Source organism: Ipomoea triloba, chromosome 12 (genome assembly GCF_003576645.1).
Source record: "Ipomoea triloba cultivar NCNSP0323 chromosome 12, ASM357664v1".
Taxonomy (NCBI): Eukaryota; Viridiplantae; Streptophyta; class Magnoliopsida; order Solanales; family Convolvulaceae; genus Ipomoea; species Ipomoea triloba.
This window is the reverse complement of record NC_044927.1, coordinates 21,259,501-21,274,168: the sequence shown is the minus strand read 5'-3', so window position 1 is coordinate 21,274,168 and position 14,668 is coordinate 21,259,501. Positions and strand designations below refer to the sequence as shown.

Here is a 14,668-nt window from a genome sequence, read left to right as displayed (position 1 = left end):
TTTTTGTGCAATATAAACCAGAGGGAAGTGCATGGAATTTTTCCATCACATATTTCTTTCCCGATATTGCCTTTATAATTTGAAGGAATTCTTGATTCACTTCCTTAACAGTCTCAACATGATATCCATTACTTCGGATATCCTTAAAGCTTAGCAAATTTCTATGAGACTTTGGAGAGAACAATGCATTATCAATCATCAATTTTGTTCCTCCAGGCAATAATATATTGGCTCTTCCAAAGCCTTCAATCATTTTTGCACTACCACTTATTGTAGTGACAAATGCCTCATTTCTTTTCAACAGGCAAAAATATTTTGCATTTTTAAGAATTGTATGTGTAGTTGCACAATCCACAATACATACATCTTCTTCATTTGCCTTGGATTTAACCACAAGTGATGATGTATTCATTTCTTCAAGCAAAGAGATAGATTTTATTAGATATATTACAAAAGCAGTACAACAAAAGTACAACAGAAAGATCTAAACGATCTTAAACATGCAAGCTTAGAAATATTAACAAAAAGATCTTAACGATCTTAAACAACAAGCTTGAAACATTAATTTAGATTTTCAACTGGCCCAAGATAATCTTCAACATCCAACTGTGTGTCAACAAAATCGTCTTCCATAAAAACATTGTTGGACTCTATATTTGCTTTTCCTTTCAGGGATGCCTGATAGAGGTCCACAAAGTGCTTTGATGTATGACAAACGCGCTCCCAATGGCCAGTCATGCCACAACGATAACATATGCTTTCAGTACGTTTGGAATAATTTTCACGTTTGTCCTTATCATGTTTTGCACCACTACTTTCCCCTTTTCGATGGTAATTTTTATTCTTGGAATTGTAACCACCGCGACGATTTTGTCCACTACCAGGATTATAACCACGATATCTTCCATTTCCCCGTCTACGGCTATGGCCACGGCCATGGCCCTTAGCATTATTATTATTAGACACACTATTCACCTCGGGGAATGGGATTGAGCCAGTAGGACGTGCTTCGTGGTTTTTTAACAACAGCTCATTATTTTGTTCAGCCACCAGAAGACATGAAATCAACTGGGAATATTTAGTAAAACCCTTCTCTCTATATTGCTGTTGTAGCACCATATTCGATGCATGAAAAGTAGAGAAGGTTTTTTCAAGCATATCATCATAAGTGATTTTCTCCCCACATAACAACAACTGAGAGCTTATTTTAAACATAGCAGAATTATATTCGCTCACAGTTTTAAAATCTTGCAAACGCAAGTGAAGCCAATCATAACGGGCTTTTGGGAGAATTACTGTCCTTTGGTGGTCATATCTTTCTTTCAAATTTTTCCAGAGTTCAGAGGGTTCTTTCACAGTAAGATATTCATCTTTCAACCCTTGGTCAAGGTGATGGCGAATGAAAATCATTGCCTTTGCTCGATATTGAATCGAGGCATCATTATTTTCTTTAATAGTTTCACCGAGACCCTTTGCATTTAGATGCATTTCAACATCTAATACCCATGACAGGTAATTTTTTCCAGATATATCAAGTCCCACAAATTCAAGATTTGTAAGGTTTGACATATTGGTAATATTATATAAAATATAAAATATTACGTAGTATAAAATAAAATATGTAAAGAAATATTACCTAAGTGATGGTTGAACCCGAGTCCTCGTGCTGATAACGTATTATGAAATAATAATATTAATACTAATAATATAAATATTTATAGTAATAATAATAAGAAAGCCGAGAGCAAAGAAAGAAGAAGCTAATGATATTTGATGAGTGATGATTCTAGTGTAAAAATTACAGAGTTAAGGGGGGGTATTTATAGTGTTCAGAAATGAATAAACAAATATTAAATGTACAGTAATAAACACATAATTGTGCCAGTCTAGTTGGATAAGTCTGAAGCCTAAAAGTTAAGCCTCTCCTGAATTCCCGTGTTCGAATCCTGTAGGCTCCACCTAATTTTGTTGTTTAGCTGATTGAATTGTTGCTCAAGACTCCCAGTAAGCAGTTATATACACATAGACATAACATCAATAGTGATAGTGTATGCAGTTTAATGGATGGACTCCCAACATATGAACAAGAGGTCAAGAGCTCGAATCCTTGCTTGGACATTCACTATTTTCGTTTTATTTCATAACACTTTTGGCTTTTTATTGTAACTTATTTGAAAACGCATTTAATTAGGTAAACGGATAAAAATAATAGGGACCAACCTTAATCGAGTTCGTTACACGTATTGATTTGATAATTACAAAGTTCTAAGTTTGACTCTCCGTTATTTATTGACCTTCTTGATTTCCAATCATCTATGAACAAGTTATGTTGCTTTACCTCACTGTAGTTTTTTTTTGTACAAGACATCTTCCACCCAAAGGTGTCCTTTGAGCTTCGGGTAGCGGCTTAATTAGATATATGAAATTTAAAAATTAGAAAAATTACACAGTTTTTAAGTATTTAATAATTTAATTACTTGTGACTTTAGTTCATTAATCTAATTGTATTTTTGTGACTAAAAGAGAGTTTTATATGACCCTTGTTTTAACAAATTAGTTTTATATGCGCATTGCTGCGCGAATAGGCTACCCAATGTTTATATTTAAATAAGTATTTCAAAGTATATCAATGCAAGATTATATAGGAGAAGTTCATACATAGATAATTAAATGTTGAATTTGTTTATTTAAATATGTAATTCAAAGTATATGAATACAAAAACATTTTTAAAACAGTAGCTATATCTTATATACTAAGTGTTTTGTTGTCAAAATTGATGTTGATTTTGACTTTAATCTAAACAAGTTGAGTAGATGATGAAATATTGAATTGTAAATTTAAATTAATTCTAATATATTTAATGAATGCATAATAAGTATTTTATATACAATATCAATGAATGCAACAATGGTGGCTATTTTTTAAACTTCTTCATTTTCTAGATTTGCCAAATTAATTATAGCATTGTTGTAGCCTTGACATCTTTTCAATGTGTCAAGTGTGTCATGATGTTCTATTGTCCTACATTGACATTTTTAATAATGAGTTTTAAATGTAGCTATGTAAGATAATGATCTAATTAACATTTACATATTATTATCGACATAAAAGCCTACAAGTTCTTTAGGTGTTTTGCTCAGGGTTCATTTGGTTCAACAGACTTAGAAAGCCAAAAGACTAAGAATGAAAGAGTACTATTTTTAAAAGAATCGCTGAACTCATTACATGGTGTCCCCAGAGGGGTATTTATACACTTGTCATGACTAATTAAACACCTTCATTAATGCTACATAATTACAAGAATTATAATGGCCATAACCGTCGGTAATCAAACCTCCGCTATTAAGGGAAATAACGATTCGCCACTAAACCGCTATTAAGGGAGATAACGATTCACACTTAATGAATAACTGCCGCTTTTCACACGTGCAATTAACCATATACATGTCCGACTACAAATTTACTAGGTACACCTAACTTCTAATCCGATCCATTAATATATAGTACACTAAAAATGAACTTGTACTAAAAATCAAGATGGGCTTCCATGTTTGGGTTACTTCATTCAACTTTTTCATTCAGCTATGTATTGTTCGAGCATATTGGGTTGACCTGGTACTCAATTAATCATTATTGTGTGGACCATGGTCCACACAGCTGTGTGGACCATACTATTAAATAATGCACATTCAATATAAAAATAATGTACATTCAGTATAAAAATAATGTACATTATATTCAGGGGATGCACATTATTTGTGTACTGAATGTACATTATTTTTATAGTATACAAATAATGTACATTCAATACAAAAATAATGTACATTTAGTACATTAAAAATGTACATTTGATTATGTACTGGTCAGTCCCCATAACTTAATCCGTGGACTCAGTAGAATTTCCTCAAAAAAGCTTCACAAAATTCCATCATCAACTGCTTATAAATAAAATTTGCTCCATACCGAATACAATCATATAAAATTTCAAAGGACCACCAGAAGTTATAGTATATTTTCCTATAGTGTTGCTTTCATACGTTGAAGATTTATGAGTAGACGTTATTTACATCTAGGGCCCATTGATTTAAGTTTGTTGACTTTTCAAGTGCATCACCGATCAGACTCGGTGTGGGCCAATCGAGAGTACAATAGTCTATTGTCTTGTGCGCATTATGCAAGTGCGGCATGTAGACACGTTGTTTCCAATGACCGTACTGAACATTTATTACGTGAAACGGGATTTTTGGCAATAACACGCTTGGGTTACATGAAACTCGATCATCACCTCAGTGAGGTCAGTGACAGATTCCAGTGGAAGTGGTAGAACCGCAGCAGGAGGATCATATGGCACGGGTGAGTTAACAGGAGCCTCAGTAGTTGTAGGGCGAGGACGTCGTTGATAAACCTGAGGAGGGCGGTTAGGAGCAGGTGGAGGATCAGTACTTTGGGTAAGAGGAAGAGGACCAAGGTAAGGAATGTGGAGGACTTCTGAAACAGTGTCTTTTGGAGAAGGCTGAAAAAAAGGGAATGACTCAATAAATGTGACATCTGCAGACACAAAGTGCCTCTTGAGTGATGGAGAATAACACCTATAACCCTTTTGTAGTTGGGAATAGCCTAAGAACACACACTTGACAGCTTTAGGATCCATCTTTGATCGCCCAAGTGTTATGTCATGAACAAAACAAACACACCCAAACACCCGATGAGGAAGAGGAAAAAGATCAATAGAAGGAAACGCAATGGAATATGGAGTAAGGTTGTTTAGAACAGAGGATGGCATGCAATTGATCAAATAACATGCAGTAAGAATAGCATCAGCCCAAAAATGGGAAGGGACATGAAAATGAAATAGCATAGTACGAGCAATTTCTACCAAATGCCTATTTTTCCTCTCAGCAACCCCATTCTACTGAGGTGTGTAAACACATGACTTTTGGTGTAACATATCCCGAGATTTCATATAGGATTGAAAGGGGTCAGCAAGATACTCTTTGGCATTGTCACTACGTAAAACACGAATGAGTATACCAAATTGGGTTTGTATTTCATTGCAAAAATTCTGAAAAATATGGAACAACTCAGAATGATTTTTCATAAGGAAAACCCAAGTACACCTTGAATAATCATCCATAAAGGTTACAAAATAATGGAAACCTAAAGTAGAACTGACTCGATAAGCGCCCCAAACATCTGTATGCACTAAATCAAAAAAGGGACACAACCCGATTATTGACTCTCATTGGAAAGGACTTACGGGATTGCTTTCCAAGGTGACACGACTCGTGATGGGTGTAGTTTTCGCGGTGGATGGAAAGTAATAGGTGGTAAAACGGGAAGAAGTTCCCGAGTATCGTTCTCAAAGGATGGCAAGGAGGGAATTCAAGCGGTAAGCGGATTAAGCACAAGAGTGTTTAGTGTTTGAAAGCTAACCCAAACATAGGTAAGAAAGGTGCATGAAACATAAGGAAAATAAGGAACACACAAAGGAAACAATTAAGTGGAAAGGAGGATTTGGATATTGCAACTCATATAGGTATCCTTGATTTCCTAAGATACTAGGCTAGCAACACTTAGATAATGAAAATGAGGCAAGACAACTATGCCAACGCCACTCTCGTGGTCATTGGCCTATCATCTAGTCCATAGTCCCATTCTCATGGCAACTAGGCTAGGTGAGGCAAATTATCGAACACATGGTGTGCTATTTGCCTTCCAATCCCCCTTTTCTCAAAGGTGGGAAGGAAACGTGCTAGGCTAGGCTAAGGAGTATCCCTACTCTCGTAGGTGAGACTCCTTCTCCAAACATCTCTCATATAGGTTGATCATTCCCACACAAGAGTCAACGAAGATCACCATTCACACAATCAAACTCATAGTCAAAGCAATTGCAAAACCTAATTAATCAATTCAAAGCTCAAGAACATCCATAAAACATTGCTCAATCCAAATCCACAAAGATCTATCTAATCATACTTGAAATTGAAATAGCAAAAGGCAAAAGTAATGACAAGAAATTAAAAGGAAGACTTAGCTAGGAATTGAACTTTGAATTTGAACTTGAACTTGAAATTGAACTTTAATCTTGAACTTGAATGTAGATCACAATCTTGCAACAATGGAATTCTTCTCTAATTCTAATCTAAACTAAGAATTGCAATGTGGAGTGAATTGGGAATGTGGAGTGAATTGGGGATGTGGAGTGAATTGGGGGAGATCTCTCTAGGCTAATCCTAGAGAGAGAAATATTCTAAAGAGATCTAAAATGAAAATGTGATGGATCCCCTGAAAAATGGCTCAATTCCCCTTTTAAATCTCGCCCAACCGCCAATTTTCCGCGTTGGACGCACGGGTGGACGCACGCTGGACGCGCGTCCACTGGGGCGTCCACTGCGCGTCCACTGCGTTTCTGCTGCGTTTCTGCTGCACAGACTTCAACTTCAGAGAGCTGCTTGGTGGACGCGTGCTGGACGCGCGCGTCCACTGCGCGTCCACAGCAGACTGCTGTTCTGCTGTGCGAGAATCAGAGAGCGAAAAGTTGGACGCAAGGGTGGACGCATGGTGGACGCGCGTTGGACGCGCGTCCACTGGGGCGTCCACTGGGCGTCCACTAGGCGTCCATGGTGTATTTCGCACTCCAACTTCGACTCGTGAATCCCTCTTCGAAATCTAGCCATTTTCTGCCTTTTTGCCCATCTTTTTACCTACAAAATGATTAACCAAGTGTGGAACGGGGTCCAATGGCAATATGAAGCATTCTAACGCAATAAAGGGACAAATCAAACACAAAAGCTACGAATTGTGCACTAGACGATCCGATAACAACCTTATAAAGATGACATCTTTTGCACTTATCAACTCGCAATCTAAAGACTCAATAGAAAGACCTGGAACCATCCGTTGAAGTTTGGAGAGACTCGGATGACCAAGATGACTATGGATAAGCATAGGGGAATCCGTGGATGCACTGGTAGCAACACCTCCTCGCATGTAATAGAGACCCTATGACTCAAGCCCGGTACCAATCACCTTCCCCATACTGCGATCCTGCACAACAACCGAATCAGCACAAAAGGTTATAGAGCAGTTAAGGGTACATGTGGTTTTACTCACAGAAATAAGGTTGAAAAGACTATTGGGTACATATAACACAGACTCTAAAGGAAAAGATGGCATAGGTGAAGCCTGGCCAACACCAACAACTGGTGTTTGATGACCATTAGCTAAAGTAATCATGGGTAAAGCTTTAGACTTAGAAACATTAGACAAACAAGTGTGATCTAAGGCACCTGAGTCCAGTATCCAAGTATTAGGAGTACTAGTGTGAGAGAGACAAACAAGTGAGGAGGTACCAGGATTAGGAGGAGGTGTGGGAGTGACATCTCGGGAGGCTTTAAACTGGAGGTACTCTTCATAGTCACTTGGGGTGAAACTACTATGAGCCTGAGTCTCTGAACCAGTGGTCTGCACCATATTGACAGAACGTGGAGGTTTGCCATGTAATTTCCAGCAGCGACCCTTGGTGTGTCCCACCTTGTTACAATACTCACATCGCGGACGGGTACCACGACGACCACCATTGTTACTAGTATGTCCAGACAGCTCATTTTTTGCAGCTCGAGAGACCAAAACCGAAAAATCTCGAATAGCCTCAACGGAAGGAGCAGATGCAACTTTGAGCAGTCTAGCAGTCTCATTCAAGGTGAGTACAGTAGGACTAGTCGAAATTTGATCACGAACATGAGCAAGGTCGGGACGAAGGCCAGCCAGAGCAAGTACCATAAAAAACTTGTCACATTGTTTAATGTGATCATCAACATCCTTCTGGCATAAGATTATGGTATTCTTGTTGTAATGCTTCAATCCGACCTAAATACTCAGGCATACTCATATCAATAGTTCTACGATGATTAAGGATATTCATGACCAGTGAATAGAGTGTCTGTACATCATTGGTGTATAAAGAATTTGCTTTTATTCCAAACCTCATAACAAGTCTCATATGTCTTGTAAATATTATGGAGTTTAAGATCAATTGACTGCCATAACATATTACATAATAAGGCATCTACCTTCTCCCATTCATCTTTCTTTTCAAGAATGTCATCCACCTTTTCTAAATGGTTAAGCATACCCTGACCTTTGAACCAAAGTCTAACAGAAGTAGTCCAAGATGCATAATTCGCACCCCCAAATCAATTTATCCATAGTAATAGTGGTAAAGGAGATAAGATTAAGTGAAGAAGATGCCATAACGAAGAAGATGGAATATATATATATATCCACAAAAAAAGGACTTAACCTCAAACTGGAATACACCAAATGTTATGCCCAAATACACACTGAAATATCCTTACTCCACAGTCCACACAAGCTCAACTACACCAACTGTTATGCCAAATACACACTGAGATATTCAGACTCCACACAAGCTGGCGGTGGCCGGAGAAACGGCGGGCTGACGGTGGTGGTGGCCGGAAACTGACGGCGGCGACCGGCGGTGGTGACCGACGACTCCCGACAACACGGATAGGTGCGTCTTCTCGAGACGATTCCAGTGGTGGTCACGGCGTCCTGATCGGAGACCGGGTGACGGAGATATGGCCGGGAAACTGATCAACTTCCCGGCGGCGGTGGCGGCGCGTGCGGCGGCGGACGGCGACCGGGTTTGGAGCCGAAGACTCGCGACGGCGTTCCGATGGGGCCTGTGGTGTCGTTTTGGAGAAAGACCCACGAGGCAGACGGTGGAACGCGAAAAACAGACGCGGGGTGGCTGAACTCCGGCAGTGACGGCGGCAGCGAAAGAGATTAGGGTTTAGGCTCTCAAGAGAATAAAGTATATTCATATATTTCTCATTGTATAGAACTGTACATACTGCCACTATTTATACATGAATAGTAAATAACCTAACGGGCCTATTGACAAACGGGCTTAGGGTTCTAACATATTCTATTCTGCTTTTGAATTCAGTTTACGTCTTTCATTGATGGTCATATTTCTGTAGGGTGGCTGGCAGGGATTGGGGGGCTGATTTTAGAAAGCTATCTGCTGGAGCTGCTTTGGTTGGTCTAACTTTATGGCTTGATCACATGCAGGTAAAGTTTCCTCTTTTGAAGTTCTTAGTTCTGTGATTGAATAAGATAATTAATAAGCTCATAAAAAAATTGTGTTTCCAAATTGTATTTCCTCAGCTCAACTAATTTTTAGCAGAGCATGTGAGTTTAGATTGTTTAGTTACACTGCATATGTAACTTAGTTTTGAATTTTGAAAGTGTAAAGTACATCGAAACCTGGAAGTGTACTTGGTGGACTAACTCAAAATTTGTTGATCTTATTTGGTAATGCTTTCCCAGAATATACTTGATGTAGGAGTGTCTCTCACCGGATGTGACCTTTATTAGTTACTCTTTGCAATTTTATCTTCTAAACTTGACAAGGTGTGTTAAATATATGGGATCTTTACTATAGTTATGTTTCTAGATTTGTTTAATGTTGTCTAACCATTCTTTGGATATCAACACCTTGAATATTCTTACGGATGTGGCTGAAGGACTCACCATTTTGTTTGGATCTTGAGTTGAAAAATAGAACTACTCTGTCTGAGACAAATTCGATGTACCTTATTGAAGGATGTTTTGTAAGACGTGGACTTGTTCCAGCATATAAGGACATAACTGAGCGGCTTGGGTTGGTACCCCCTAAGAAGTTTTCAAGGCTTGCTTTACTGCCAGATGAGAAAAGAGAGAGAGAGAGAGTTATTAAAGCAGACATTGAAGGGCGAAAAGGAAAATTAGCGAAGTCTACAACTGGGATAATGAGAAAGAAGAAAATCACAGACTTTAGGAAGAAAAGGCTTCTTAGGAGAACTCATCCATGAACATCACATGGTGGAGTCTTGATTGCTTACTGGAGAATAAAACACATCTCAGTTCAGTATGTCTGGGAAATGCTGTCAGAGAGCCAGTGGTGTCTATTCCTGCTTGGGAGGACAACCGCTTTTGCTGCAGCGATTTAGTCCCACCCTGCATAATCCATTTGCATAATGAAGCAGAATAGTTACTTGCAACTCCTATAGCTCTAAGCTCTGGAAATGTAACACTTAAGCCTGCTATCATTAGCCACCACCCGCCAGTAAGGTAAAGCTATAAAGCTAGAAGTAGAATAATATGAAGGAAAGAGAGAAGATATGAGACTATATAGATAATACACTGCACAATAACTTGATTGGATAGATTAAACTAGTCTACATATTCATAGGCCGTGGGGGATATATAGAATTGAGGCTTGATTCATAGATTGACAACTCTTCTTTCTGCAACATGTGAAATTATGAGACCATGATTCTTCAAGTTACCCTGTGACTTTAGTTTGTGTGTGTTGAAATGGGAAATCTGCAAAACAATATGGTTTTTAACATCGTTCATTTGAAACATGGCATAATCAGCAGGCAGACTGTAGGTTAGAGAAAGGAGTAAGTTTCAAAGACCAAACAAATTTTTCAACTATCAAAATCTCCTCTTTTGTATTCAAGAACAAGCGCTTCTTCTGGGTTGATGTATAATCTAGTTGCGAATACCTTGATTAGGAGTGCATACTTGTAAATGGAAGATCTTTATGCTCTGTAATAAATAGAAATTTAATGGTGTTCTTGTCTTAGTAGTAAGAGAACTAGAGTATACTTCTGAAAAGAATTAAATTTAGCTATATATACTATATAATTTAATCAGGTGAGTATTTATTTTTGGAAAATAATTTTTCTTCTAAAAATTGGTTTGAGTTTAGACTGGTATCTATCCATGCGTACTCTTTTTTTTTTTTTTGGGACAACATAGAAGTCAAGCTTTCACTTCTTACTTTTTGATTGTGTATCCTATGACAGCATTCTTTCACATTAGGTAATTTTTTCTCTCCAAATGAGTTTCTCTGTAATTTATCTGGTACGATTATTTTCAACTATTAGGCCCTCTTGTACACATTGGTGCCTGTATTGCTTCTTTGCTTGGACAAGTAAGTAATATGGAGTACTTCTGGTAGTAAGTCTAATCTATAATATCTATGAGTTGAAGTAATTTCAATGGACTTTATAATATATCTTCAGATTAATTCTATAATATCGCTCCATTATAGTTATTGGATCTATTCATACCAAATTTGAGACTGCTGTCTACACTATTCACTAAGGAAGAGAAACACATGCCATTTTTTTTTTCTTGAACTTCTTAATCAGTGTTTCTTCCACTTTTGAGCTCAAAACTCATTTGGTTTTTAAATGTGAAAAACCTCAGGGTGGCTCAACAAAATATCATTTGAGTTTGCGGTGGCTACAAGTATTAAACAATGAACGGGATCGTCGGGATCTTGTAAGTATTAGATATTATGTGTGGGTTGGCATTCTCTTATTTTCCCCTCTGATGTTTCTGACTCTTGCAAATGTGCCTACGCTATTATTTCACATTGTGAAGTTCAGCATTGTAATTTTCCTTGCTTTTACTGCAGAATAGGTGCTAACCTATTTCTACTTCTAAATTGAGCTAACAAGTTCAGTTTTCTGTCTTTTGGCAAGGACAGGGATTGTACTATCAAATTTAGTAAAAGAATTATGGAGCATTGTTTTTGGAATACTCTGTATTTTCTTATTCAGTTATTCTTTTGAGTAAAATTTAAAAACAGCAAGCTACAAGGGTGTATTACAGTAGTTTGAGCAAGCTCTCCTTTCCATTTATAACAAATGTTTCCTTCCCATCTAACAAATTCTGTTTTCTATATCTTTTGGCAAAGACAGGAATTGACTATCAAACTAAAAAAAAAAATGGAGATTGTTTTTGGAATATTTTCTTTTGAGTTAAAACACCAAGCTACAAGGGTGTATTACAGGTTGAGTGTGCTCCCCCTTCGTTTTCCCAGTAATCCAAAAAAATTAAGAAAAATTAAACTAACACTAACCATGAAAATGTTAAGACTTCATTAAGTAAAAATAATAAGTAAAACCAAAATACACATATAGCAAACCAAGAACAAAGAAACAAGCAATTACAATTATATGAAAAATTGTAGAAATCATAGTTCCAAGACAGAAAATTGTTAACGTGTTTTTCTTTCAATTCTTCCTCCCTCTTCTTCGTTTTAAACAACGATGTCAAGTACTATAATACAACTTGAATTCCTCAGTATTCCCAACACTCGTACAACTTAATATCAACGCGAAGTCTGAAGTAAACTTCACCCTCAAAAGCATCAGTGCTCAAAGTGGCCATTCCTCTGGTCATGAAGAAATCCCCAGTGCCGCCAATGACCGAAATGTCCCTAGTCTTATTCATCAAAGGGTCAGCTCCTGCGAAGTTAATGCTTCCTCTATGTTCAGTTGAGTTGAAGACGAAGGAAAACCCTAGCCACGCCGTGAAGATCTCCTTCTTGTCGTAGAGATAGAAGCCTTGGGCCCGCCCCACAGGCGTCGAATGCAGGTTGTTGTCCAAGGTAATAGGGTCGTCAAACACGACCATGTTTCCGAAGTGGTTTTGGCCCGCCAAGATTGTGCGGTTGCCCCAGGCCGGTGACCCCACAATGGCTGCAGTGGCATTGTGGGAATTATGGCCGTTGAAAATTATATCGTGGAAGTAGAAGGATAGGGTTTTGCATGGAGTTTTAGCCCTCAAAGAATGGTGATGCCTCCTGTGTGGGGAAGCATTAATGGAGTGGGCAAGGAAGAGGAAGAGAAGGGAGAAAATGAAGAATTGTGTTGATGCCATCATATTTTGTTGAATGTTTGATGAGGTTTGTTAGTTGATGTTCGGATGTTGTGTCTTTATATAGATGTTATGTTTTGTTGGGGTTGAATATTTAAGTGGTATATAAGTGGTCCTTAATGATGCTTGGCTTTCAAGGCTTGTTAGATGATGCATGCATATTCTATTTGGAGCAGTTCGATCTGTTTTTTGGTCTGGATGGTGGCTTCAAGTCTAAGATTTAGGTGATTATTAGATGCATTGGTCATAGGTGGTATACATTTTTAATTTCGTCAACTCTCAATTAGGTTTCATTATATTAATATATTTGAGCACAATTCTTCTAATAGCTACTACAATAGTGGATTTTTGTGAGATTTTATTAGGTTTTTGTGTGTATAGCAGAAAGCTAAGAGAAAATATGATAGAGAAGAGAAGAATAGCTCCGAGTTTTTGTGGGCCCCGCATGAAGAAAAAAGTAACGGTCTTGATGAGTGTTTTGCGCTCGCACCCGTAACACCAACGGACACGCATTTAACGTAACGGATTTTCTTTTACCTTTATTTTCCTTTTTAATTTTCTTTTTTTCTCTTCGCTCCCCCACTTGAAAACAAAAAATTTAGACCATTATTAGCCTGGAAAGTCAAATGTTAGATGCCTATAAAAAATGAAAATGTTAGCTGAAAACTTGTTAATAATGAAGATAAATCTACCAAGAGTGGTAGATATGCAAGAGCACAAATGTTAACAAAACATAGCTAGAAAATTTCAAAGGCTTTTTTGTTTTGAAATATGAGTTAATTATTGAGAACAAAAAGAAAATGGTTATAATTGGTTGGGTCAAACCAACCTCATCTATACTAACTAAACCCCCCATATTGGATTGGTAACACCACCTAATCGGCTAATCCACTTTCATACCGATTGAAATTTAATTGATTTGTTGAGGCAATGATTTATCATGGTAGTGACATGACTTTCGTGCTATAATCTATACTATATATAAAACAATATCCTCCTCCCAAATTTTCCCGCCCAAACTTAGTGGCATTTTAGTAGTAAAATCATTTATTTTATTCATTTATTTTTTTATTAATTATCCATATATATTTATTCATAAAATCAGTTAACTGCTAAGAACATACAAATTTCATACCCCAATTTCATTCACCTATAATTGATTAATTATACATATATATTTATGGTAATATGATAATATTGTTAATATTAATTGGTGATTGGTGATATATTCATAATCTATACTATATATTCATAAACATATATATTATTCTTTTTTTGAAAACAAACATATATATTATTCTTAATCAAATCAAATCATGTATTATAATATATACTATATGTATAAAATATATTATTTTATATAACTATATTATAATTATAATTATAATTATAATATTATAATATAATATTATTTTGTAACATCCATACTATTATTTTGAAACCTCCATTATATTATAATATTATAATATATTTTCATATATTTTATCCGTATAGATTAGAATATATTTTGAAATGGCATTTAAAAATTAAGAAAAATATATTCTAATCTATATGTATAAAATATATTATTTTATATTAAAATAAAGAAAAAATGTAAAAAAAAAAGTCTCCAGATCGGTGAAAAAAGGCATGAAGCACGTGTTACTAGGAAAGTTATACATCTGTATAATAATAATAATAAAAATAATAATAATCGGAACAAATTATAATTTATACGTAGGATTACAAATTTCATTTAGAATTAATAATTAAAAATGTTAAGTAATCAATAATACTTTCCTTTTGAAAAATTAACAAATTTATAATTCTCACTATTTCTACCTATAAATACAATGGATTGTTGATTTTGAAAATCATAACTGTCTGTCTCTTCTTCCCGTTCTATGTGAAATCATATATTGGCGACTCTCTTGTTTTCTTCTT

The 14,668-nt window shown here is 36.5% G+C and overlaps 4 protein-coding genes across 4 annotated transcripts; 1 reads left to right on the top strand and 3 right to left on the bottom strand.

The window, feature by feature from the left end:
• Window positions 1-558: 558 nt before the first annotated feature.
• On the bottom strand, window positions 559-1,159 carry LOC116000503. The gene has a single exon (XM_031240592.1). The coding sequence runs from the start codon at window positions 1,156-1,158 to the stop codon at window positions 562-564; it is 597 nt and encodes a 198-aa protein (XP_031096452.1). The 5' UTR covers window position 1,159; the 3' UTR covers window positions 559-561.
• Window positions 1,160-6,906: 5,747 nt separating this feature from the next.
• Window positions 6,907-7,973, bottom strand: LOC115999155. Its single transcript, XM_031238946.1, has 2 exons — window positions 7,354-7,973; window positions 6,907-7,048 (listed from the first exon to the last, which is right to left on the bottom strand). The coding sequence occupies exons 1-2, from the start codon at window positions 7,781-7,783 to the stop codon at window positions 7,011-7,013; spliced, it is 468 nt and encodes a 155-aa protein (XP_031094806.1). The 5' UTR covers window positions 7,784-7,973; the 3' UTR covers window positions 6,907-7,010.
• Window positions 7,974-8,601: 628 nt separating this feature from the next.
• Window positions 8,602-11,621, top strand: LOC115999522 (pentatricopeptide repeat-containing protein At3g18110, chloroplastic-like). Its single transcript, XM_031239368.1, has 4 exons — window positions 8,602-8,708; window positions 9,007-9,130; window positions 9,529-10,138; window positions 11,288-11,621. Exons 1-3 carry the CDS (start codon window positions 8,602-8,604, stop codon window positions 9,877-9,879), a joined length of 582 nt encoding a protein of 193 aa, XP_031095228.1. The 3' UTR covers window positions 9,880-10,138; window positions 11,288-11,621.
• A 320-nt stretch (window positions 11,622-11,941) lies between these two features.
• LOC115999154 (disease resistance response protein 206-like) lies at window positions 11,942-12,806 on the bottom strand. Its single transcript, XM_031238945.1, has one exon. It carries the CDS (start codon window positions 12,749-12,751, stop codon window positions 12,167-12,169), a length of 585 nt encoding a protein of 194 aa, XP_031094805.1. The 5' UTR covers window positions 12,752-12,806; the 3' UTR covers window positions 11,942-12,166.
• Between the last annotated feature and the right edge of the window lie 1,862 nt (window positions 12,807-14,668).

What these genes read in the sequence shown, in the direction of transcription:
- LOC115999522 (XM_031239368.1), top strand. Translation starts at nt 8,602, where the DNA reads ATGGCCGGGAAACTGATCAACTTCCCGGCGGCGGTGGCGGCGCGTGCG. An exon ending in ACGGCGTTCCGATGGGGCCT is followed by an intron (nt 8,709 to 9,006) that starts GTGGTGTCGTTT and finishes ATATTTCTGTAG; the next exon opens with GGTGGCTGGCAGGGATTGGG. An exon ending in TTTTGAAGTTCTTAGTTCTG is followed by an intron (nt 9,131 to 9,528) that starts TGATTGAATAAG and finishes TCAACACCTTGA; the next exon opens with ATATTCTTACGGATGTGGCT.
- LOC115999155 (XM_031238946.1), bottom strand. Translation starts at nt 7,783, where the DNA reads ATGGTACTTGCTCTGGCTGGCCTTCGTCCCGACCTTGCTCATGTTCGT. An exon ending in CACACCTCCTCCTAATCCTG is followed by an intron (nt 7,049 to 7,353) that starts GTACCTCCTCAC and finishes GTTGTTGTGCAG; the next exon opens with GATCGCAGTATGGGGAAGGT.
- LOC115999154 (XM_031238945.1), bottom strand. Translation starts at nt 12,751, where the DNA reads ATGATGGCATCAACACAATTCTTCATTTTCTCCCTTCTCTTCCTCTTC.
- LOC116000503 (XM_031240592.1), bottom strand. Translation starts at nt 1,158, where the DNA reads ATGCTTGAAAAAACCTTCTCTACTTTTCATGCATCGAATATGGTGCTA.